The sequence below is a fragment of the Anser brachyrhynchus genome (genome assembly GCF_964034855.1).
Source record: "Anser brachyrhynchus genome assembly, chromosome: 8".
NCBI lineage: Eukaryota > Metazoa > Chordata > Aves > Anseriformes > Anatidae > Anser > Anser brachyrhynchus.
The window spans coordinates 16,806,076-16,832,171 of NC_137702.1; the positions used below are offsets into that span (position 1 = coordinate 16,806,076).

The window sequence follows — 26,096 nt, forward strand, 5'->3', positions numbered from 1 at the left end:
GAATGATAACATTTTCCAATTTGTGGCAGAACAGAGGCTGTTATTTAGAATAAAAGAAGAGGAGGGGAATGCAATTAACCTGAGGGTTCTACAGAGAAGAGTTTTAGAGTAGTCACTTATTTTATTGATGCTCTATCTTTGTTCATTTCAGAGATTTCTTGCAAAACTCCTTATGTGTTGCCTGCAATCAGATTTGAAGATTAGCTGATAATTATTGTTCTAAAGCATTCATATTGTACTGTAATCTTACAAACGTGGTCCTAATCCTACAGTTTGGTTTGCGTAATCAAATAATCAAACCTCCATTCAATGCTGCTATCAGCCATCCCAGTAGATTAGATTGTAGTCCCAGATGCATAGATAAAAGCTATTCCCAGCCTCGGTGCTTCCAGCCTGAGCAATACAAAGCAAGGTGAGCCACAGACTGCAGTTCTGACAGGGTGCATCGTCCCTCTCTGTGAAATCAAGAGTTCAGAAGGTCTTTGAGAGGGCTGGCTGGATCAGAGAGATCTGAAGAAGTGGAGATACTCTGGTGCAAGAGGGGTCCCAGCTTTCTAGGAAGTAGGGAGAAGACTGGTTACACATCTATGAAGGTGAAAGTGAAAGGAGAAACAGGCATGAAAAAAAAAAAGGAAAATCTTGGGTTGCACTCAAGGACCTAATTTTAAGGCAACAGTGAGTTTTTGAGTAGGATTGCAACTCAGTGGTGGGGATTTTCAGATGAATTTCATGAGCTGAAAGAAGAATGAGGAGTTACGTGGCCAAAATGTGTAACTCTTCTAACAGCTGAGTAGAAGTCCATTTAACTATTCATATTGTTATGAAACACCCACAGAAAAATAAGACTGAAACGGAGGTCTCTATTTATCACATTTAGCTCTGTCAATAAAATGTACAGTTGGAATGGACAGATGGAAATCTGGATACAGCCAGTAGTTATAACTTGCTGTATCAGAACTGTAGCAGGTTTTGATGCTCAGGTTTTGCAAATGAATGAAGAAAGGAAGAACAAGTATTTTGAAAAACAATGATGAAGAACCACTATCTGCTTTTATTGCTTTAATGTTTGTTCTGCTTTAATTGGATACGAAGTATTGCATAATGTACTGTGACATGCACTGCTTGTTTTCGTTAATGGAATTTCACTGGTAGTAAACTCAGTACTTTTGTTGTTCATCTTCAACAAGAGGGAAAGTCCCATTTTTTTCGTTCTTTGGTGCTTACTGTTGCCCTCCAGTAAAAGGGATTAAGAAGAGGATTTATTTTAAGGATTTTCTGTTTGACTTCCTCCTGTACCATGGGAAATAAGGGCATATTTATTTATTTTTTTAATGTAGCTTTGTTCCATGTGGGAGCCAAAAGGTAACATGGGAACATCTGTGAAATCCCTTCCCTTCGGCACAGGATCTGGTCCCTTGGTGAGGAGAGCTGTCCTCTTGCACCTTTTTGCTGCTGCTCAGTGCAAACTGAAAGAAACATTCAGCTAAATGCTGTAGATGCTCAGTGTATTCCCTTTGGTGGGAAAAATTCCCAGAGAGGGACGATGTCCAATGCTGGAACAGCCTCTCTTTAATATTGTCTGTGTAGTCCTGTGAAAGTGTAAATGGTGCCAGTAAAATCTTGTGTCTCCTTTTCCTTCTGTGTATGGGAGAAGTAATCTGGATATAAGAACATTCCTAATGTAATATTTTGAGTATATAATCAAGCTCTAGTCCCTTTGCCAATTGATTTTTTTCATATTATTAAAAATCCGCATAAATACTGAAAAAGAATAACAAAATTCTACAATCTTAATAAGATTTTTTTTTTCCAAGGATGGGGGCAGGGGGGTGGAGGAGTTATTTTGTTGGGTGGTTGTTTGTTTTTTCAAAAGAATGGTGGGCTGAGCCACTGCGCAGCTAACAGACCTTGGGCAGATCATTTCTTCCTAACTTTATTTCTTTTTCTTCCACCTTTTTTTTTTTTTTTGCTTAACTTACTCTTCTGGTCATCGTTTTTCTTGCTAAAATATGTAGCGCAGTGGGACATTACATCATACAGAACCTTCTGGGGGTTCTACTATTATGTATACTGTGAAGTTTGATGTTTTGAAATAAGTTAACAGTTGCTTTGATTTACTGTTTGCTTTGTAAATTTACTAAGCCATATTTTCCATCCTGAACAGATGGATTCCATAGCACTTCCCCCTGTAACCTCTATGATGAAGAGGAAATAGAGATTAGCAGTCCAGAAGAATTCTCTTTTTTCCGAGAAGATCTTGTGGCAGAGCAGCTGACTTACATGGATGCAGTATGTAGAGTATATGTACTACTTGAAATGCTAGGGGAAATAGTGCTGGGCTTCTAAATTTTTTTAAAATGATCTCAATATAAGTATAGTGTTCCAGAACAGGTTCGTTTTTGGGCCAGAGAACACAGCTCTGCTTGGTTATCCAAACTTGCTTTATTCACAGGGTTTTTTCCTTCAGTCATTCTGCAGGTTTAAAAAATTTAAAAAAAAAAAGTTTGAATGTATACTATGTAGTCTTTTTTTCAAAGTTCAACATTTGACACCAAAAAATACCACATTCCATATATATTGCTGCCTGGCCTAAAGATGTAGAGGTACTCTAATTGTAGTACTCTGATTTGGTTTGTCTGTATCATTTTGCTTCAAAATATCACTATATAATTTTTTTCCCCCTTTGTCATGCAACTTGTATAAAGACATCTCTTATTTTCCCAGGACTACTAAGCTGGCAATTCTTCTAGGGCATCAAGCCTATGAAGAGTATGCCAAAGTGTATATTTTAATCTAAGAGAAAACAAATATTTACATTGTAATACAATATTAGATCTAATTTGTACTGTGAACATGTGTTTCTTGTGGACAATAGAGATCTAGGAGAATCCTGCTGACTTAGACACCTCTATTTCACTCTAGAAACTCTTCAAGAAAGTTGTGCCCCACCACTGTTTGGGATGCATCTGGTCTCGAAGGGATAAGAAAGAAAACAAGCACCTGGCACCTACCATCAGAGCCACCATTGCTCAGTTCAATGCAGTTACCAAATGTGTTGTCAGCACTATCCTGAAGAGCAAGGAACTCAAAACACAGCAGAGAGCCAAGATCATTGAGAAGTGGATTCATATTGCACATGTAAAGCATTTATTCTAGACTGTTGATGTTCCTTGTGCAAGTGCTTTGGAGTAAGGGAATTTGTTGGGAGGGGGGAGGAAGGGGTTGTATGCGTTGGCCCCAGGCCAGTGAACATCTTAGCTCCAATTCTTTCTGGTTTGGACCAGCTTTCTCGGTAATAGGAGATGAAATATCGCCACTCCTTTCCCTAGTTCCTCCCCCTCTGTGGAAATGGGATTGATGCTGGTCTCTGCGCGGTTGGGAGTGCTAATTAATTGATGAGACAGATACTGTGCCCTGCAGATGGAGAGTGCCATCAATATAACATTGATGGTAAGACGGGTATAAATTCAACCAGTTCAATTCCCTAGGAAGAAAATACTGCTTGTATTAGTGAAAGAAGTGACGTGGTGTTTGATCCCTGTTACACTCACTTTATCAGACAGTGTAGTGACAGGACAAGAGGTAATGGTTTTAAACCATTGTTTAAATGGGATTGTTCAGCCTGGAGAAGAGATGGCTCCAGGGAGACCTTTAGTGGCCTTCCAGTGCCTAAAGGGAGCTACAGGAGAGCTGAGGAGGGACTCTTTGTCAGGGAGTGAAGTGATAGGACAAGCAGTGATGGCTTTAAATTAAAAGAGAGTAGATTTAGATTAGATATTGGGAAGACATTCTTTACTGTGAGGGAAGCGAGGCACTGGCACAGGTTGCCCAGAGAAGCTGTGCATGCCCCATCCCTGGAAGTGTAAAAGGCCAGGGGCTGTGGGCAGCATGGGCTGGTGGGAGGTGTCCCTGCCCATGGCAGGGTGTTGGAACCAGATGGTCTTTAAAGTCCCTTCTAACCCAAACCAGTCTGATTCTGTGATATCACCCAAATGTTAGGGGAAGGTTGGACAAGAATGAAGAACTGGCAGTGGTGCAGGCAGTAGGCAGTCAGAATGAGCTTTGCACTTTATTCAGCCTTTGGCCATTAATATTCAGTGAGTGAGCGTCGTGCTCCCTCCCCTGCATCTGTGAGCCCTGTTGGAGCTGAAATCAGAATGGTGGGAGATAGCACAACTGTTTGTGTTTTCATACACACACATTTATATATGTGTGTATGTTTATATGAAAGTCAAATAAATACTAGATTTTAAGTAAGTGCAGACAAAACTAACTTCGAAGAAATAGTAACCTTTTTAACATGGGAAAAATGAAATATTGTTTGGACTGAAGAAGTTTCCAGAACAAAAAAGTTCAAAAAGTCATTTACTTACTGACTTACTCACTGTTTACATTATATATACAAACGAATTGGGGGGGAAGGGGGGGAGGGGGGGGAAGGATGGAAGGAAGGGAGGGCGCAGAAAGAGGTAGAAACAGTGACCAGAAGGAACAAGTAGAGGTATACTATGGCACCAGTCTCATCTTCTTGCTTTTCTGCTTTGTCATTGTCTTGTATTTCTCTTTAACAAGTTATTACTTTTTGCTTCAATTCCTTTGTTTTATGAGAGATTCTGTGTTTCATAATCTTTGCACAAGAGTTTAGCACACCTTTACATAACTCTAGTTTGCTAAGTTTGCTAATTTCTTAGATTTTATCTCTTATATTTCACTGTAACCTTTTTAACTCCCCTTCAAAGCACTGGGCAGCTGGCACTAAACTAGGTCTCCTTTATGGAAAGAACTTTGAAGCACTTTAATATGGATGTGTGTTGACTTTGTTTTAAGAATCACATGGATTCTTTCAAAGCTATACAAAATAAGCAGTCGTAAAAAGCTCAAGCCAGACAGAGGCCTTCCAGCCTTGACAATGCACTTCTATCCTTCCAGAGGCAGCATTGTTAGTACTGGCACCTAAGCTCTGGCAACTGCATGGTTCAGGAAACTGGTATGGGGAAGTAGTCTTTCACCTCTGTTTTGGCACTTATGCTGACTCGTTTTTGTTATCATCTGATGCCTGCTTTATAGTCCGTGTGAATGGATTAGGGAGTTTGGTTCCTATTTTCTGTGTGCAGATCTCCGGCTTGCAGAGGTACCAGCTACAGGGGTCTTCTGGGGGCACGCTGGGCTGCAGTCTGGGTGAGCCAGCATGGGGCAGCTTCTTGCTCATCATGGGACATCAGGAAGGCCCAGGGAAGCCAGGCCAGGCATCACGCTCATGGTCCTTGTTCTGTGAATGGAGAACCTTGTTCTCCACCTCTGTTAAGCCAATACTTCTCCCTTTACTTAGTTCACACGCATAATTAAATTCTCCATCTTAGCTAAGCACATGAAAAACGCATGTGCATGCTATACAAAATAATTACATATGTAGAATAGCTACTTGCAGATATACTTAGCTGCCCAATTCTGAAGAAAGTTGCTTGCTTTGTGCATGCAAATGAGTGTTTTGAATAGTTAGTAGCCCAAATTAGAAAATAATCCACTCATTAAAGTGCAGTTATTCACTGACAACTGACTGTAACTTAGCAGCATGGAGTTCTACATTACTTATCTGTGACTTCTGGACTGAGTTTCTTAGATTACAAGGAAAATTGAATAAACTGCTAGCTCTCCCCGTTCCACCTACCTCTAAGGTTCCTGAGCAGAAGCAGCCAATTTTATGCACGCAATATTTTCTTTAAAAATAAAAAGTAAAAATCATTAATATCCTGTTATGCTTAACTTTTAAACTCAAGTTCTTTTTGAGCACTGTGTAGGATTCTTTCTGGTTTTCCTCTTGTGAAAGACACAGCATGAAACAAAGTTGTTCAAAGCAGTTTAAAAAAAAAATATATGAGTGGAAGTGTGGTGAAGTTTAGCAGTGAGTTAAAACATTGAGAACATGAAGTCCAATATTGAATTCCTAATGAGGTTTTAATTATACATGCATTTTAAGTCACAGTGGATCGAACTTGGAGCCTTTAGTCCAAACTCCTGTCATACTTTAAAAAAAAAAAAAAAAAAAAGAATTTGTCTCTGAATCCATTATTCTCCCCAGCCTGAATTTCAAGTTGAACATGAAGAAAGAAGGGTCTCCTTCTTGCATGTGTCTGTCACCCAGCAAGAAGAACTGTTATGTGGCTTTTTTGGCTCCAGACCATGCAAGAACAGCTTTCAGGTCTTGGGTGTCCTGCCACATGCTCTTTAAGTTGGTCTTTATCTAGCCTAACTGCAAACCTGCTTCAAATAAAGTCTACCTAGTCAGTCATCTTCTAAGCCATATTTTGTTAAATGTAACCTCGTAAGTTGCACAGAGTTTTAAAAATATATATGTATTAAGTAAATATATGAGAGTAAAAATACTTCCCTTAGTTGTTCTGTCAATTTTAATGCGACTCATGAGCAGAGTTACTGGTATATTAAGGTCTGACTTCAGTTTATATAAAGTTTGCTCTACATTTTTTCAGTCCTGTGCAGAAATTGCTCTAAAGGGAATAAATTATGTCTATTTTCACTGTAAGGACACTTGACATAATTAGTCTTATTAGTGCAAATAATCAGGCCCGTAAAAATTTGCAAAATCAGAACTGTAGTTTGAATACAGTCATTTACGTGCAGCAGGCAAGTCAGCATGTGTTTTGTCTGCTTAATTTGCATGTACAGACACCTGTTTGTGAGAGCTTATATTTGCAAGAGTTGTCTTACATCTGTGGCACCCATGCTGTGGTTCATGAACCACCGATGGATTTGCAGGAGTCCCTTGAAGAGTTACAGGCCAGACTTTCCCCCTCCTTGCTTCCATCTGTTTTAATGGGAAGCTGTGCTCTTCTTTTGGAGGACGAGGTTTTTCTGTGTCTTTTTCCACAGGAACTTTTGCCATAGAGAAGCTCTATAAGAAATGTCTATGAACCAATCTCTGTCAGGATTTGAAACTCTGGAAAAACTTGGAAGGTTTTCTCTTTAACAAGGTGCACATACTTGAATAACAGGTTATTCCTTTGCATGTCTTTTTTTTTTTAATTGACATTTAGATGATTGAAGGTTTATATTTTAAATGCAACAAACAAAGAGGCAAAGCTTGTTTTTTCTCCCTAAAGGGTAAAAGGGATTGGTAATTATAAAGGGCTTTTTGAGAAGTGTAACATTTGTGCTCTTTAGCCTGGCTTCATGGGCTCATTTCAACTTTTATTTTTTATAGAACTGGAACCCGTAACACTGCAACATCACCACAAATATGTGAAAGTGAGGAAAACAAGAAATAAGTGTCAAAGCCCATAAAGTGTTCAGTGAATGGAAGGGGGGTGATATTTTTGATGCTCAGTATTTGTGCAGCTGCCTGCTTTGGAGTAAGAATATGTAGGAAGCATGACACTGGTCAAACAGAAGAGTACTAACCTAACCGTAATACTGATATTTAACGCTCCCGTACTTCTAACCACTCCTTTCACAGGAATGTAGGATCCTGAAGAATTTTTCCTCCTTGAGGGCCATCGTTTCAGCACTGCAGTCCAACTCCATCTATCGGCTAAAGAAGACCTGGGCGTCTGTTCCAAAGTAAGCCTCCCCCTCTCCCCTTGCTCCTGTGGCTAGCCCCAGACAAAGACAAAAAGTTCAGGGCTCTTTCTTTTCATCATGTTCTTCTCAGTCTTCCCACTCTCCTTTGTGAACATCTGTTCTCTTTCAGAAGAACCTGTCATTCCTGTGAGGCTCAGAACCCTTTTTTGGGTCTGAATGCTTTGAGCTCCTCTTTGATATTGAGAGAACAGCCTGCCTTCAGGGGCAGTGGCATATAGCCACTTTATAGCATATTGGATCTTCCACAGCCTATTTTGAAAAATATGGGACTAGCTGCTTTCCCAGCTCATGCACACTGCTCTCAGGTCAGCAGAATGGCACCACGATAGCTGCCTGTTGTTTTCTCTGCCATGAAGTTGGAGGAGGTGCAGGTTCCTACAACCTCTCTCCTTATCCTGAGATTTCCTTAAAATATATCCCCAAACTACAAAATTCAGATCTGTATTTAAAATAATATTCCTTACAGTGGAATACCTTTTGGTGCAATTGGAGTATTTACTGCATGCTACCAGAAATCTCTGTGTAGGAAAGATGTTGTTCTGCTTATTCTGTTGGGAAGAATAGATTTCTCTCCTTTTTCTTCAATAAACAAAGAAAACTGTCACCCTGCCATGAAGTGTGCTTCTGCATTTCCCCAAAAGAGAGCTGTTTTTTTTCCTTCCACTGGATGTTCAAAATGTTCCACTGAAATGTTCAAAATAGTGCTGTCTTGAGTTTGTAGTGCTGGGCAATAGAAAGGGACTTACATAGTAAATTCGTATAGCTCTACTGAGGGCATGAAGCAAGGCGAAAATGAAGTATTTGGAATACAGATCTCAGCTAGTATTCTGTTCCTTTGTGTATCTATTTATCCACTTTCTTACAAGAATTTTGTATCTTAGCGTGATTGAAAATCCTGCTCAGAGTTTGAGTACCTATAGGTTTTATGACACTGTCAAATAGAGCTCAGGCTTTACTGAGAGCACCAGGTCTCAGAAAGGTTCCTAGGAGATGTGCAGCATCTCCTTGAATGCATCATGGTGTTGTTATCTTTTACACGCTTTGCTGTTACCAGTTCATGAATAAAAAGAGCTGCACAGTAATATGGTCTGATTTAAAATACTAATAATCTGAATGATTCAACTCTTTTCCTGTACAGGGACAGGATGCTGATGTTCGAAGAGCTGTCTGATATCTTCTCAGATCATGACAATTATCTGACAAGTAGGGAGCTGCTAATGAAGGTGAGAATTAGCTTGAGTTGCAGGGTTTGTAATCGCAAAGCTCAAGTTAGCCACTTTTCCAGCCAGCTGCCAAAGCTCATCTATTCCTAAGCTACTGTATGCAGTGCTTCAGGGAAGATTGGTCTGTAGCTTGTAAGTTTGGGGTTTTCTGCTTGGATAAGAAGTGATTTCATTGTCCCTGAAATAATGCTATACCAGCATTAGCCTGTTGAACTTGGATACCCACAAACAGCAGGCTGCAGCTGCACAGATCCTGTATTGATTTGTTCACAACAAAATGGGTCAGGACTGTCATCACTCTTGGAGCCCCCCAGATTGAATGTCAAGCTGCTGTGGTTCAGTGGTGGGTCATGCTCCCTTGGGCACAGCAATGTCTAGCTCAAGGACAGCTGTGTGTGCCGCTTTGTACCTGTGGATAGCACCAGAGCCACAACCAGAGTTAACAGGTGCTGCACAGTGTAATTTTATTGAGATGAGCTACAAATTAGCATGTTCGCTTTGTAGTGCTCTGTACAGAGAGACGAGCTGCTAGCTTATGCACCCTCTGAGCAGTTCTGGAAAGGCTCAAGTCTGCACTGATGAGTAGAAAGCAGCTCCAAACAACTCAACTGGGTTGCACCACTGTAGTGCCTTTTACTTCACTGGAACAACGCCACTGAGGAATTATACTAAGATGTTTATCCAACTATCCCGTACCTTTCTTGGAACTAGAAAACAGGGCTGGGAATCTCGAAGGAACAGGCTTCCTGCTCTGTGTGTGGCCAGATGGCCAACAAAGCAGGCTCTGTCTGAAACAGTGTGACTTGTATGCTACCCAGGGCAAACCCCAACAAGCTCAGGAGCTTGAAAGGGGTGAGAAATAATAGCAAGGAAAGGTTATATTATCTGGAAACTAGGGAATGTGTCAGTGGCAAAGTTTTCTTTTTACATAAAAAATTTCTGTAAACCAGTTAACTGGTTTACTTTTTGGCAGTTCTGTCCAGTCTGTTTGGCATTTGTACTTTACCCCGTTGCCTTGATATCTGAAACACTGTATTTTGCTCAGGAATGGTGAGTGAGCGCATTCAAACCTGTCAGTCTGTTGTTTATCATCCACTTATGATTGACCTGTAGCTTAATTTTAGAAATGTGTGTTTGGAACAGCTTATAGAACTAAATATTAAAAAGAGAGAATAACAGCCCAGTCCAAGCCCAGACCTTCTGACTCCCACCAAATCACTCTCTTCAGCTGCTGTAAGTAGATTTGCCAAACATTTTGAAAGCAGAGGAGGAAAATTCCACGGAATTAGCTCGCACCCCTCTCCTAGTTCTCATCTTGGACCAATTTATAATGATTGGAGGATTAATGTCCACTGTATCCTTAAAGTCTTTGTTTTGTTTCACTATAAATAGTCTCTGCAGGGAAGCTGTATTTGATCTTGCCTATCCAACCTGCAAATTAAAGTGCAGAGCAGACAAAGCACCATATGAAATGGGTTGTCCAGCACAGAGGGAGAGCTCTGTTCTCTTCTCCCCAAACAACGTCTCTGCTGCGAGCTGCAGCTGCTTCTGGGCCTGCCTGCCATTTGCTGCTGCTAGGGAATCTCATTTACCTGTCAGTATCTTCAGGACATTGATATTCCTTCTTCATTTGCTTCTGTTTTTCAGCCGAGGAAGGAAAGGCAGAGTTTAATTGATCTGTTCATTAACTGTGACTGAGAGAAGTAAGCGTAATGAGAGGCTCTTTACAAGTGCAGGCTGTTGTTTTTTGCAAGCTTAAAAAGACATTGATGATTCATGCCACATCTATCTGGCCACTGGAAAAAATAACAGTAACTCGCAGCATCCCATATGGATCCAGGGAAATAAAGGGTACAGATCTATTGTGAAATAGCTCATCCATTCATAGGAATTGTGGAGATCAAAACCTATTACTTCAATTTCCTGCATGTTTTTGGATTAGTCAATAAGCCACAGAGGTTAGTTGCTGGATCTCTGTGTTGCGGCATAAGAAAAACAACAAAGCATTACGTAAGATAGAGATGTTTACTTGTAGCAGTCCTGATTAGGAAATTAAACAGAAATCTTGAGCTTGAGTGTCAGGATGGAGTTCAGAGAAGCATCTAGACACCTGAAGTATACCTAAGCTTCTCTGATTTAAACTCTTAGGAGATTTGCAATAGCATTTAGATTTGGTCAGAGTAGAAGTATTTTGCAGAAAAGTTCCCCTATGGTCATCCTGTGGGATTTTTCCAAAATTCCCAAGCAGTGCTCGAGACACAGAAAATCATCACGTGCACATATACACACATTTACTTGCATAGCAAATAGTTTTGCTAATCTAGCTTGCCTGGTTAAATGCATTTCCAATTATTTTACACAAATGCAGTTGCCAGCTTACCACTTTGCTCCTCCATTAATTGCCTTTTACTTCCCTTACAGGAAGGAACATCCAAATTTGCAAATCTGGACAGCAGTGTGAAAGAAAATCAGAAAAGAACTCAGAGGCGACTTCAACTTCAAAAAGATATGGTGCGTCTGGTGTCCTTTTCCTCCCCTTTCTGAACTGGTAATGTGATTAACCCTAGAATTGGTGAAATGAGAGAAGCAAAATCTAGGTAGATATGAGGGAAGCAAAAATCTAGATATATGAGAAGCAAAATCTGGAAAGGTATTTAAGAAAGCGAGTGAGCAATAGGTAATGCTCTTGAATATGCCTTCTGTTGTGCAAAGCAATTGCTAAAACATCAGTACTGTTGATTAACTGATACTAAGCAAGTGAACTGAAAAGTTTAGACTGAAAAGGCAGTCAAAATGTTTGTCCCTGTAGATATATGCCCAAAGCTGTATTTCCCTTATGCCATGGATCATAGTAAGCAAGTAATACGTACTGTGTCGTGTGTGTGAGGTGTGAGCAGGTGGGCGACCTGCTCAGCCTGGTGGCAGAGCTCAAGGAGGAGGTGGAGAGGTTGAGGGCCATCAGGGAGTGCGAGCGGGAGATAGACAGGTGGAGCAACTCCCTGCAAGGCTTGAAGGAGAGGTAGCAGAGTGAGACACCCCAGACAGTGGTGGACCCCCTGACCTGTCGAGCAGAGGGAGGGGACCTAGGAGATGAGGAAGAATGGAAACAGGTCCCTGCTCGACGTTGCAGGCAACCCCCCTCCCTACCGGCCCTGCCTTCCCAGGTGCCCTTCCACAACAGGTTTGAGACCCTGGAGCTTGAGAGATGGGTGGGTGAGGATGAGGTGAAAAGTTTACCCTGGAGGATGCCTAGGGTGAGGAAGTTGACTCCACGCCTCAGGACTGCCTCCACTAAGAAAGAAAGAAGGGTGATCACTGTAGGCGACTCTCTTCTTAAGGAAACGGAGGGCCCTATTTGTCGACCTGACCCTACCCGTAGGGAAGTCTGCTGCCTCCCTGGGGCCAGGGTCAGGGACACTGCCAGAAAGCTTCCTAACTTGGTTCGCCCCTCTGACTACTATCCTCTTTTGATAGTCCAGGCTGGCAGAGATGATATTGAAGAGAGAAGCCTGAAGGCTATCAAACGCGACTTTAGGGGACTGGGGCGATTAGTAGATGGAGCAGGAGCACAGGTCGTGCTTTCCTCCATCCCTACAGTGGCAGGGAAGGGTACAGAGAGGACCTAGAAAACCCACCTGATAAACACGTGGCTCAGAGGCTGGTGCCAACACAGAAATTTTGTTTTTTTTGACCACGGGGTGCTTTACTCGGCACCTGGCCTGCTAACTGCGGATGGGTCCCACCTGTCTCTAAGGGGAAAATGGATGCTAGTGCAGGAGCTGGCGGGGCTCATTGAGAGGGCTTTAAACTAGGTAGGAAGGGGGACAGGGAGAGAATAAGGCTTGTTAGAGGTGTGCCAGGGGGAACAATGTCAGGGTCTGGGGAGCAGGCAATGGCCCAGCTGAAGTGCATCTACACTAATGCACGCAGCATGGGCAACAAACAGGAGGAGCTGGAAGCCACCATGCAGCAGGCTAGCTATGACTTGGTTGCCATCACTGAAACGTGGTGGGACCAATCCCATGACTGGAGTGCTGCAATGTCTCACTATAGGCTCTTCAGAAAGGACAGGCAACACAGAAGGGGTGGTGGTGTGGCTCTCTATATTGGAGAGTGTTTTGATGTTGTGGAACTCGAGACTGAGTCTGGGAATGATAAGGTTGAGTCTCTGTGGGTTAGGATTGGCGGGAAGGCCAACAAGGCAGCCATCCTGGTGGGGGTCTGTTACAGACTGCCAAACCAGGATGAGGAGACAGGTGGGGAATTCTACAGGCAGCTGGCAAAAGTTGTGAAATCATCGGCTCTTGTCCTCATGGGGGACTTCAACTTCCCAGACATATCCTGGAAATGCAGTACAGCTCAGAAGAAGCAGTCTAGGAGGTTTCTGGAGAGCGTGGAAGATAGCTTCCTGATGCAGCTGGTTATTGAGTCTACCAGGGGAGGTGCCCCGCTGGACCTTCTGTTCACAAACAGAGAAGGACTGGTGGGAGATGTGGTGGTCAGGAGCTGTCTTGGGCAGAGCGACCACGAAATGGTAGAGTTCTCTATTCTTGGTGAAGTCAGGAAGGGGATCAGTAAAACCGCTGTCTTGGACTTCTGGAGGGCTGACTTTGAGCTGTTCAGAACACTGGTTGGCAGAGTCCCTTGGGAGGAGGTTCTGAAGGGCAGAGTAGTCCAGGAAGGCTGGGCACTCCTCAAGAAGAAAATCTTAATGGCTCAGGAGCGGTCTGTCCCCATGTGCCCAAAGATGGGCTGGCGTGGAAGAAGACGGGCCTGGCTGAACAGAGAGTTGTGGCTAGAGTTTAGGAAAAAAAAAGAGGGTTTATGATCTTTGGAAAAGAGGACAGGCCACTCAAAAGGATTATAAGGATATTGTAAGGATGTGCAGGGACAAAATTAGAAAGGCCAAAGCTCATCTGGAGCTCCGTCTGGCTACTGCTGTTAAAGACAACAGAAAATGTTTTTATAAATACATTAACACGAAAAGGAGGACTGAGGAGAATCTCCATCCTTTACTGGATGTGGGGGGAAACTTAGTGACGAGAGATGAGGAAAGGCTGAGGTGCTTAATGCCTTCTTTGCCTCAGTCTCTAGCGGCAAGATGAGTTGTTCTCTGGATACCCAGTACCCTGAGCTGGTGGAAGGGGATGGGGAGCAGGATGTGGCCTTCACTATCCACGAGGAAATGGCTGGCGACCTGCTACAGCACTTGGATGTACGCAAGTCGATGGGGCTGGATGGGATCCACCTGAGGGTACTGAGAGAACTGGCGGAGGAGCTGGCCAAGCCGCTTTCCATCATTTATCGACAGTCCTGGCTATCAGGGGAGGTCCCAGTCGAATGGCGGCTAGCAAATGTGACGCCCATCTACAAGAAGGGTCAGAGGGTAGACCCGGGGAACTATAGGCCTGTTAGTTTGACCTCAGTGCCAGGGAAGCTCATGGAGCAGATTATCTTGAGTGTCATCACACGGCACTTGCAGGACAACCAGGTGATCAGGCCCAGTCAGCATGGGTTTATGAAAGGCAGGTCCTGCTTGATGAACCTAAGGATCTATGACCAAGTGACGCGCTTGGTGGATGAGGGAAAGGCTGTGGATGTGGTCTACTTTGATTTCAGTAATGCGTTTGACACCGTTTCCCACAGCATTCTCCTCAGGAAACTGGCTGCTCATGGCGTGGACTGGCGTACGCTTCTTTGGGTTAGAAACTGGCTGGATAGCCGGGCCCAAAGAGTTGTGGTGAATGGAGTGAAATCCAGTTGGAGGCCGGTCACTAGTGGAGTCCCCCAGGTCTCAGTACTGGGGCCAGTTCTCTTCAATATCTTTATCGATGACCTGGATGAGGGAATCGAGTGCACCCTCAGTAAGTTTGCAGACGACACCAAGTTAGGTGCGTGTGTCGATCTGCTCGAGGGCAGGAAGGCTCTGCAGGAGGATCTGGATAGGCTGGAGCGATGGGCTGAGGTCAACTGCATGAAGTTCAACAAGGCCAAGTGCCGGGTCCTGCACCTGGGGTGCAACAACCCCAAGCAGAGCTACAGGCTGGGAGATGAGTGGCTGGAAAGCTGCCTGGCCGAGAAGGACCTGGGAGTATTGGTTGGTAGTCGGCTGAATATGAGCCAGCAGTGTGCCCAGGTGGCCAAGAAGGCCAACAGCATCCTGGCCTGCACAAGAAACAGTGTGGCCAGCAGGGCTAGGGAAGTGATTGTCACCCTGTACTCAGCTCTGGTGAGGCCGCACCTCGAGTACTGTGTTCAGTTTTGGGCCCCTCGCTACAAGAAGGACATCGAGGTGCTGGAGCGAGTCCAGAGAAGTGCAACGAAGCTGGTGAGGGGTCTGGAGAACAAGTCTCATGAGGAGCTGCTGAGGGAGCTGGGATTGTTCAGCCTGGAGAAGAGGAGGCTCAGGAGCGACCTTATTGCACTCTACAGTTACCTTAAAGGAGGCTGTAGCGAGGTGGGAGTTGGTCTGTTCTCCCACATGCCTGGTGACAGGACGAGGGGGAATGGGCTAAAGTTGCACCAGGGGAGGTTTAGGTTGGATATTAGGAAGAACTTCTTTACTGAAAGGGTTGTTAGGCATTGGAATGGGCTGCCCAGGGAAGTGGTTGAGTCACCATCCCTGGAGGTCTTAAAAGACATTTAGATTTAGAGTTTGGTGATATGGTTTAGTGGAGGACTTGTTCGTGTTAGGTCAGAGGTTGGACTAGGTGATCTTGGAGGTCTCTTCCAACCTAGATGATTCTGTGATTCTGTGATATATACATAAGTGTGTGTGTGTGTATATGTATATGTATAGGCCACCTCACACATGCAAACATCTGGATGTATAAACAATTACAGAACTGCATTGGTGGTACACTGCTGCGTCCAGCACACGCTGCGTGGCCTGTGCCATGCTGCCAAGCTGTGCCAGCTGCGGGTTGCAGTGCAACCCAGCTCTCCTTTTACTGCAGTAGTGCCTGCCTGGTATTGAAGTGCTGAAGGAAATGGCTGTGCAAAGCATCAGCAGGTCCAGTGTGTTCAGTAATCTCATACTGAGAAAACTCCAAAATTTCAGGATTTGTTGGATGTATGTGGGCACCACAGTATGTTCCCTGGCACCAAGCTTCTCCTGTTCCCTGACAGGGGATAAACGGGTGCTACTCCTGTCCCGCCTGCATTTGTTTCACATCCAAACCAGCTGGTCAGGATGGATGCTGAGCCAAGGGTTGGCTTAGTTTCAGGTTGCCCTGAGATTTACTAACCTTGTCATATAAAAGAGTAACAAATGATTGATGAATATAAACATGTACTCATCACTTTCAACTGTCTTGTTTCTCTCCTACAAGCCTATCAACTACTCCTGTTATCCTTCAGAGAGTAACGGGGGAAAGCTACAGTTTTCATTTAGTAGAAGATGTAATGTAAATAATGGGATCCTTGCGATAAAGAGAATCAGCTCTGGCTAGAGCAGAAGTCTTGTTTACTTTTAAACAGACTCATGAAGCTTCTGACATGATAGTTTGAAAATTATATGGACTTTTAAAGAGATTGCTTTGTAAAATCTGCTTTCCAGTCTGCTGGTGAAAATGGCTTTTGTCTCAAAGTTGGCAAAGATTTTAAAGGACAGGGAAGAGAAATCTGGGATAGGGAGGCAAAACTGCTGAATATGATTTTTTATTTGTCTTTTAGTTTGACTGGAAAAAATACAGATTCTTTTGGATGGTAGAAACAGGCATTCCCTTCACAAGTGTAGAAACAGCCTGAACTGTACAACTGGTAGCAGACTAGAAAGTTAAAATGTGAATGCTAAGTAACTAAAATGCAGGGAATAGCAGGGGAAGAAGTTCATTTTTCTTGGACAAAAAAAAAAATCTGTGACTCCATGTGACTGGACTGTCATATGCTAAAGCAACATCATTAAAAACCCACTGGATGAAGCAAAAAGAGAAACCCTACACACAAGCTAGCCAGGACCATTCCCCGTCCCTCTCTCTTGTAGCAGGTAACTGAGGAACGCTTCCACCAGTGCTCAATGCTCCTTCCACAAGCCAGGTTTCCTCGTGATCATTAAAAATCAATGTATGGTGACAATATTGCAATAGAAAGGCACTAATGAGAGCATCCTGCTTCTCATTAGGATTTCATTTAAATTCTAGGTTTGATACCAAGGGAATTACAATGAAAGAAAACTTCATTTATAAGACCACTGTTTTGTTAAACAAACTACTTTAATTAATTAATTTATTTTTTTTATACAGTAATATTCTAGCATTCTAATTATTACCATTTCTCAGTCAATCCAACATTGCTCTGATCATTTCCAGGGAGTAATGCAAGGCACAGTGCCGTACCTGGGTACCTTTCTCACTGATCTCACCATGCTGGACACAGCCCTTCAGGACTATATTGAGGTATTTTGAGGCAATTTTTTGAATCCTAACTATTCTCCCTGCCTGCTTGGCATTGACTGCATGTATTTGTGTATCTTCTGCGGTGTTGTCTGCATGTGTTCCTGTATCTTTTACTGTGTTCTTGTGTGGTTCTCAAAACTGGAAGAATCTGGTTCCAAAAAGAGGAGGGAATATGCATTTTTATTAGCACCAAGAACCTTGCGTGAATTTAAGAATGCCATTTAATTCAACAGACAAGCTCAGCATTGCATTTTGTCTTATCATCTTAGGTTAGAAAATTTGAAGAAAGAAAGAAGGTGGCATTCCATTATTCTATTTTATTTTTCTAAAACAAGGTTTTAGGTGTAAAAATGTCTGTGAAGAATTGGTAAAGCACACAGAATCACAAATCTGATGCTTCAGAGGGATCGCTGAAGCGCTTCAGTATTTACTCAAATGTATTTGAGCCCTAAAGTGGTTAAAGACTTTTCTTTTCTCATTTCTCTTTAGCTGAACAAGCAGGGGGACACCAACTGAGCACAGGAAGGGAAAAAGGATTGCGAGGGAGTCTGGTCATTTAACAGAGGATTTAACTGAGGATGGGGCCAATTTTCAAGTGTTTGTTTCAAAGGTTTTTAGACACCTTTGAAAATTGGGCCCCAATTAATGCAGATACGTGAGGAGCCGTGTTGCAGGCACTCAGCCTTCATTGGGCTGGTAGTTATGAAAGGAATGAGCAAATACACTTCAGTCTGAGCTGGTAACTGTTGATGATTTGTTTGTTTGCAGTTTGTTTTGCAGAACTGCAGTAAGGCAGGCCTGAGTAGAGTTGCTATATATCCATTTTCTTTTTGGCAATTTCCCATTTGTCCGTGCTTTGTGTTGAGCCGGTGTTCCTCAAGCCCACTGGAACACTGCTAAACTTACAGTATAGGCAAAAGCCCAGTTTGTTTCTTGCATGCATTTTAGGCACGAGGACAGATATTGTTTGGAGACTCATATATATATATATATATGAGTGCTGTGGCTTTTACCTGATTGGGAAACAGGTATTTTTAGAAGGTCCTTGCTCAGGACAGGTCTGTGCTTTATGTTAGTGTAGCTACTTCATCCTGTTTGTGATTAAATTCAACCGAGCACGTGCTCTTCTACTCTGATCCTTTCTCTTTGCTTCCAACAGGGTGGCCTGATTAATTTTGAGAAGAGACGAAGGGTAAGTTGAATGTTCTGTGACTTTTAGTTTACTGATGCCCTCATCTAGAGAATTCTTTTGGTGAGGCCTGTTATCTTTGCTCAGGTATATACAACAGCTACTAATTTTAATGGAAGTTACTTGTACGTGAGGAAAGAATAGATCCCTGAAATGCTGTGAGCCCACACCGAGCTGTGACAGGTGGTGCAGAAAGAGAACCTTGTTTTCAGATCTGTACAGTACAAGGAAGAAGAGCTGCAGGCCACTTCCATGGTTTTAGATCTGGGGCATACACATTCCCTCAGTTTGATGTTCATTTCATGGGATTATGTTCTACGTGTATGCCTGCGCCCTATGTGTCACAAATGAATCAGACCTGGTAGCACGAGACCTTTGCTTTTCAGAAAATACAGTTTGTAAACATCTTCTGTTTACTGCAATAAACTGTTTTGTAGGTAAAAGGCTGCAGAGAGTGAACTAGGTACATGGGACTGGGAAATGCATGGTATTAGTCTTTTCTTTCAGCCTGATCCCTGTTGGTCAGAGAGAAGTAATGCTATGTAGGAGTAGAGGTACTAGGGTCACATCTGTCTGAATAAAGTTGTGCCAAATCTCCGTTCTGGGGCCTGAAAGCAGACTTGGATTTGGCTACGATGGAGTTATTTCCTTCCTTAAAGGATTCCCAGATGTTTAGACCACTTCTTGGACTTGTCTTTTACGTATAACAGCACAGCTCAGGATATCAGTGGTGCGATACATGAGCTTCTCTTTGGTCATCAGTTCAGCTTCGTTCAAACCAGCAGCAAAGCTGCCCTCTGAACCATGCTGCGTGCTCAGCTCCATTGCTGTATCCTGATCCTATAAACCCCTCTGACATGAGAAGTTTTTAAGAATTATTTTGGCAAAGTGTGTGTACAAATGGAGTTACATAAGAGTGATACATTCCATTCACACACATCAAGGGTAGCATTTTATCTTTACCTGGTGCAAGTGTGAGCGCTCAAGTTCAAAGCCAAGGACTTGACTTTCATCACAGGCACCCTAATTGTTACCCCTGCTCCCTGGCTGAGAACCACCCAAGTACAGAGCTCTTCTCTCAGCCCTGGTCCAGCCAGTGCAGGGCTGAGATGAGCAGGTGGGGTAATTTGAAGAACTTGTGACCTGTGCTACCCTTGCTCCTGGAGGACAAACTGCAGTGCTGCTGTTTGGCCAGTTTGCGCTGATGCTGCACTTGGGTTAGTACTTGGGAAAAGGTCTGTGGTGAAGTATGATTCCATGTATTTGTCTTCTAATTTGTGTGTCTTTGATAAAATGTTCATATTTCAATGCATGTTAAGGATGCTGGGAAAAAAAAAGGCAGACTTCATTGTTTGTAAACTGATTGTTGAAATAGTTACTCAACTGAAACTGAACCTGGTCATACTAAGTTTCTCCTGGATCTTGTTGTTGCATGTGTTTAGTATATGAATGAGTCTGTTTTTATCTTGTTTTCTAAATAGCATTCTTGTTTGTTTATTTCTTAGGAATTTGAAGTAATTGCCCAAATTAAGCTCTTGCAATCTGCATGTAACAGTTATTGCATGACACCAGACCAAAAATTCATACAGTGGTTCAGGAGACAGCAGCTTTTAACCGAGGAGGAGAGGTAAGGTTCCCAATCCAGCTGGCAAAGCAGGCTTTTCTTACCCCATGTCCACCTGGATGAGTTACGTCAGCTTTTAGATATCCTCATACAGGAACTTAAATATACTGCTGCTCCCAGATAGTGGAAATATGGAAATACATCTGCTTGCTGCTAAACAGTTGTAGAAAACCTGTCCAACACTTAGCAGGGTTTAGTTTTGAGATTGGAAATGTGGTTTCTGTCTTTGAAATATGAGTCTGTTGTGTCTGGCCTGTCTGTACTCCCAGACGCATACTCAGAAGGTGATCCCAAGGGATGTCGAGATGCAGTCCCCAAGCACTGGGCTGGCGGATGCAGATAGCAGGTAGCCACGGCAACACAGACCTCACTGAGCACTCACCACAGACATGGATAATGGATCCTGGGCACTTGGGCTCGCTTTTGCAGTCCTGCTGAGTTCTGTGCTATTGTACACACTGCTAGACGAACCTAATACAACTTACAGCATTTTAATACCTCCATCAAATATTTGAATACCATGCCGCTGCACTGTCTTAAAGAATAAGCACAGTCTTATGCATACTGTATTGTACTAAGAGTTGTGGTCAAAAACCAGGTCAGCTTGTCCTACATTCATGTTAAACATTTGTTTGTTTGTAAGTTTTGGTTTTTTTGTGTGTTTTTTTTTTTAATAAAATGATGAGCGTCACTCAAAAAAAGTAGATTTTTAGTTTTTAAAACTATTTTAACAGATTGAAATAGCCCCTTTACTGTGGTAAAATGTGGACAGAGCTATGTTCCTCTTTGAGGGGTTGCAGCCTTCTGTAAAGTGGAAATAACTGAAGACTTCTCAAATTTCTTGAATATTGCTACTTTGATATACCTAACTAATGGTATTAGCTGTAAAAATTAACCCATTGGCCTCTGTTCTGCAGCTACAGCCTTTCATGCGAGATTGAAGCAGCTGTTGACACCAGCACCACGTCACCAAAACCTCGGAAAAGCATGGTGAAGAGGCTCAGCCTGTGAGTATGACTGGGCTAGTGGCCTCTGGTGGGTTAATACAAACCAGAATAAATTAAGCAAGCAGTACTCATTTCACCAGCTGAAAAACCTGGTCACTGCATTACTTTAAGGAGACACCATCAGCTCTAAACTCATAGTTCTGTCTGAAGTTGTCCTTTTCTATTGCTATAACTAATCATAAGGCTTATTAATGATGAAAGAGATTAGAAACAAATAAGCCTTTTTAAAGTGTCAAAAGAAGGAACAGTTTTAATGGTGGATTATAAATTCAGTATCTGTTGTGTAATAACTTCTCTGAATGCAGTAGCAAAACAGAGTTAATGAGAATGAAGTTTGGCCTATCATTAGTCGAATTTACTACACACATGCAAAAACTTCTTGCAGGATTTTAATGTGATAATTAAGGTTGGCAAAAAGGCATTGATAATAGAAACAATCAGCCTAACTGCCTTCAGGTTAGAGAAGGAAATAATCATAGGGCCATGGTCCAATTTAGTCTAATACCTTAAAGATTCAGACAGGAGGTGGGTGAAGAACAGGGGCATGCAGCTAAGCAGACACAGGAAACAATGGACTAGCAGGAATTTAGGGAAAGCTACAGGCAATGAAAGCAGAGATCAAGAGCCAAAGGAAAAATATCTTAAAGGTGAGAATTTTGAACCTGTTGTGAGAGGAGATATAAAGAGACTCCCATGTATCAGTGGCATCATCAAAATGAGGGAGAAAATGAATTTAAGAGCACTTGGTTCTTGTACCTGGCTTCCTCATAAGAACGAGCAGCCATTCATTTCAGAGCAGCACTACTGCAGGTTAGGCTCTGAAAGAAAAAAAGCTTTTTCGATCAAGAGTTTTGTGTTCTGATCTGCAAAACAGTAAAAATGAAACGTGGGCAGCTGTTTGGAAAGTGTTTTGTTTAGTCCATGCAAGTTGGTTGTGATAAAGACCATGAGCTTTGAAAGCAGTGCCTCAACTCTCAGTGGCCTTGCACAAGTCTCTCTTTTGGTGCATGCCTAAATCGTGCGTAACAATCATCCCTGCTGATTAGGCTCTCATTTCTGACTGTGTTTCAGGGCTCTAGTATTTTAATTTACCGTACTATCAACTTTGTTTGCACTGTGCAGTCTTTGTTTAAAGAACTGTTTCATCTGCAGTCTGAATGTATTTTGCAAATAAATAGTGCAGAAAAGACTGACATAATTTATCCTGGAACTACCAAGTGACACCACTCTAAAGTGTTTTAAATAATTAACTGCTTGCTGACATAATATCCAAGTCACCTTGTTTCTCTACCTTATATATTATACAAACTTGTTTCCTTTGACACTCCTTTAAAATTACTTGACCTGCATTTAGAAATGAGTTTCGGAGAGGGCGAGCCTGTAATTTACACTTTCTTGTGATCTCCTCATTGTGTACATGTCCGTTTAGACAGAGAGAAACTGGTATCTGTGGCACCTTAATTGAGTGAAAAAAATTTGCAGCAGAGATGAACCTGCCTTTTGAAGACCTTTCTCCAGTATATGGCCTACATTACCTGTCACACGCTTTTTCAGTTACTTGCAGCATTGAGTATGTCTGGAGCTGACCTGTGTCAGAGGACCAGGGCTGTGACAGCAGCATGCACAAGTCGGTAAGGCAGAGCGAGCTGCCAAGCCTCTTAACTAGGTTTGTAAATGGACGACTTACAATCAATCATTTTCTGGCAAGCGAGTCCAAAATTTAAAAAGACTGAAAAGAAGCCTCACTTACGATATTAAGGCATTAGCTCTGATTTTGGTCTTGCAGCTGGAACTTATGGTCAAGAAAGTATTGTGTTAAACAAACTCTCTTGACAAACCATATAAACAATGTAGAGGAAATGAAAACAATAGGCCACTCAAGACAGAAAAACAAAATGGTACAAAAGATTGTGAACCAAAGGACAGCTTTGTTCAGCCCAGCTCCGTTCCACTTTTACTCACTGACTGTTATGCTTTGTTTTCTATTCTAGACTGTTCCTAGGATCCGAGGTGATCACCAATAGTACGCCCACCAAAGAGCAACCCAAATCTACTCCAAGTGGGAGCTCTGGTGAAAGCATGGACTCGGTCAGTGTTTCGTCATGCGAGTCTAATCACTCGGAGTCTGAGGAAGTTTGCATCACACCCATAGACACTCCTGATGAGCCTCAGAAAAAGGTACAGTCTGGCACTCATTGCTGGCATACATTACACCAAGACAGCCTGTCCATACTGCGGGCAGGAACTAGATGTTTTCCCAGGCCTGTTAGTCCTGACTAGAGTGCTGCTTTTAGTGGAATGGAGAGAGTCTAAAAATAAATGTGTAAAAATGGAAGCAGTCCAGTCAGTTTTTGCATGATCCCTTTTGTGTTGCCAGGATACAAGGCAGACTACAGTTTTCCTTCCCTAAAACCATATTTTTGTGTGGTTCCTGATGATGTTTTTTTGTTTTAGATGAGGCCCTGGAAGAGCATGAGGTTAATTTTTCTCTTAGACCCCCACCACAGTGTTTGAGAGGGATGGGGGCAGACTAGCAGCATTTCTACCTTGGAGCCCACAGGAATTGGGGTGAGGAGCCTGAGCATCACGCTTGCAGATGGCAGCACTTTTCGCCAGCACACAGCAGTGTGACGTTAGCAGTGGTAGGGACAGGAGGCTTTATAAGCTCAAACAAAAACAAAGGAAACACGAGCTGGGATCATCTGAATATGAGTTAAGAGCAGCAGCTGCTCATTTTCTCCTAGGATAGCTTAAGTGTGACGAGTTGCACTGTGGCTATCAGCCTGCTGCCACATTCATCATGCTGAAGCGGTTGTATCTGGGTAAGCCCACATGATTTTAGCAGCTGTGTACTCCCTGAGGAAAGCCTGCCTGCAGTACAGATCTGCCTGCGCTCTGGCAAAGGTGGTGTCTCCAGGTGGGGAGCTGGTGTGTGTCAGCAGCAGCCCTGTAACCCTGTAACCCTGGGGCAGCAGCGCAGCTGCGCTTGGCCATGTGATTGGCAGAGAGGTCACAGCTCACCAGCCTTTTTATTGTTGTTTTTTTTTAGCGGGGGGAGGTTGGCAGAGCCCCACACCCTGCACCTTGGCAGCCAGGACATCCCCCAGCAACACGCGTGTAACGATGAAGCTGTGTGTCCATGCTGACAGCAGCTGGGCCAGGCGTGCTCCATTTTATAAATTATAAAGGCAAATTATAAAGGCAGGAAAACAGCAGACAGGATCTGATGGGGGTGATCCACAACAAGGTCTCTCCTACCAGCAGATACTTCCTTTTTTGTACTAAAATGCTTTGAAGACTGTTTTAGGGGTGTTTTGGTTAAGAGTGGTATATTGGGTTTTAGCTGATGAATATTTTAAATTAAATTGCACTTACTGTTCTTAAACCAAATGGAAGATGAGGTTCCAGACATTGGCATACATCTAAACTATTCAAACAGTTTAGCTGATGAGTTGTTATGGTGGATTTGATGATCAAGTTGGAGAGGCACCATCCTGTCAGCAGGTTTTGAGCAAGGCAGATGAAGGGAAAGGTAGTGGTGGGGGGGACAGGGAGGTGGGACAGTGTTTCATACCAGTTTTGAGTCCAGTTCCCCATGTAAAGGCTGGGACTCGCTGCAAAGCAGCGGTGGCAGGGCACTCTGCTCTTCCCACATCTGTCCCCAGCTGGGAGCCCACAACTTCATTTCAGTCGTTGTTTCTGCTGCCACCTCCTGGCCTGCTCTTCCTGAGAGCAGTGGGAGAGCAAGCAGCACACAGTGCGTCCAGTACACAGACCTGGAAGCAAGTTTGCATTAAAACAGTGAAATTAATCAAGTTAATTTTTTGGAAGTGTTGAATACCCCTGCCAGCCTGGACAAAGTGCAGATCACTGAGGTTTCGTACGCACCTCCTGCTTTCTCAGCTTCTTCCTCCAGAATGACGCCCTGCACACACAATGTCAAGTTTCTGTGTTTTTTCTTTCTTTCTGTTGTACAGCTCTCAGAATCCTCCTCTTCCTGTTCCTCCATCCACTCCATGGACACATCTTCCTCAGGGGTGTCATCTTTAACCAACGTAATTTCATCCCCTCCCTTCTTGTCCTCCAACCCCAAGATCCACAAGCGCTCTATCTCCGTGACATCCATTACCTCAACAGTACTGCCTCCTGTTTACAACCAGCAGAACGAAGACACGTGCATCATCCGAATCAGTGTAGAAGACAACAACGGCAATATGTACAAGAGCATCATGGTGAGCAGTGTGAAACAGCAAACTACTCTTATCATGCATTAAGTTTTTCATTCTGGGTGACTGCTAAAACACAAAGTGTTTTTTTTAGTTTTGAAAACACCGGTTTGCTGAACCAACTAATCAGAACTGGCTTGAAAGTAAAAATGACAAATGTTAAAATTCAAAATATATGGAGCATGGTACAAACAAGAGGTTTGAATATAATAGAGTATCGTGGCACTTTCTAATCTTTAAATTAGGACTCTTCCTGGCCCAGGATGCCCCTCTGCCCCTATTGACTGACACCCTCACTACTCCCTGCTGTGAGAGGGAGGCAGTGCTGCCTGCAGCTGTGAGGAGTGGCTGAAAGGCTGCAGCTGTGGGCACACAATGCACCAGCTCCCACCTTGCCCTTGATGTGGTTCCACGGATGGACACTGCCAGGGCCGGGCCAAGAGCAGGGAGAGTGCAGGGCCTGGGGTGACATGACTTGCCCACTGCTGATCTCACCAGACAGAGATTCAGCTGCTGAGCAAATTCTCTTGTGTCCCTCAGGCCTTTGGGGAAAAAAAAAAAAACACTTTTTTTCCCACATTCAGCTATTATTTCACAATTTTAATGGTCTGACCTCTCCAAATGACAAAGAGCAGTTCCCCGGGGGCCTGACACATTCTGCCACCAAGAGCCAAATCTTCCCTTTTTGGAGCAAGCCTTGTGTCTGCTCTGGACACAATGCACCTCCACAGCAGACAGCACACTAAGTTACAAGGCCAAAATTCTTTGCAGAATGTCAAAGAAGGTATTTAGCACATGACACTCCAGATTAATTGATGTCTGCAAACAACAGATG

The 26,096-nt window shown here is 43.2% G+C and overlaps 1 protein-coding gene across 3 annotated transcripts in view; it reads left to right on the forward strand.

Annotated features, from left to right (window-relative positions):
• RGL1 (ral guanine nucleotide dissociation stimulator like 1) overlaps positions 1 to 26,096 on the forward strand; it is an 81,887-nt gene that overhangs the window by 52,715 nt on the left and 3,076 nt on the right. For 2 of the 3 annotated variants that reach the window (XM_080602325.1, XM_080602327.1), the window contains 11 exons: positions 2,165 to 2,289; positions 2,923 to 3,138; positions 7,472 to 7,575; positions 8,735 to 8,819; positions 11,241 to 11,330; positions 17,129 to 17,215; positions 18,375 to 18,407; positions 19,910 to 20,031; positions 20,946 to 21,035; positions 23,027 to 23,213; positions 25,013 to 25,267. In XM_080602325.1, the coding sequence (XP_080458451.1) occupies positions 2,165 to 2,289; positions 2,923 to 3,138; positions 7,472 to 7,575; positions 8,735 to 8,819; positions 11,241 to 11,330; positions 17,129 to 17,215; positions 18,375 to 18,407; positions 19,910 to 20,031; positions 20,946 to 21,035; positions 23,027 to 23,213; positions 25,013 to 25,267 (1,394 nt within the window). The remainder of the gene's footprint in view (positions 1 to 2,164; positions 2,290 to 2,922; positions 3,139 to 7,471; positions 7,576 to 8,734; positions 8,820 to 11,240; positions 11,331 to 17,128; positions 17,216 to 18,374; positions 18,408 to 19,909; positions 20,032 to 20,945; positions 21,036 to 23,026; positions 23,214 to 25,012; positions 25,268 to 26,096) is intronic. The other variant, XM_080602326.1, reaches the window with a different exon arrangement.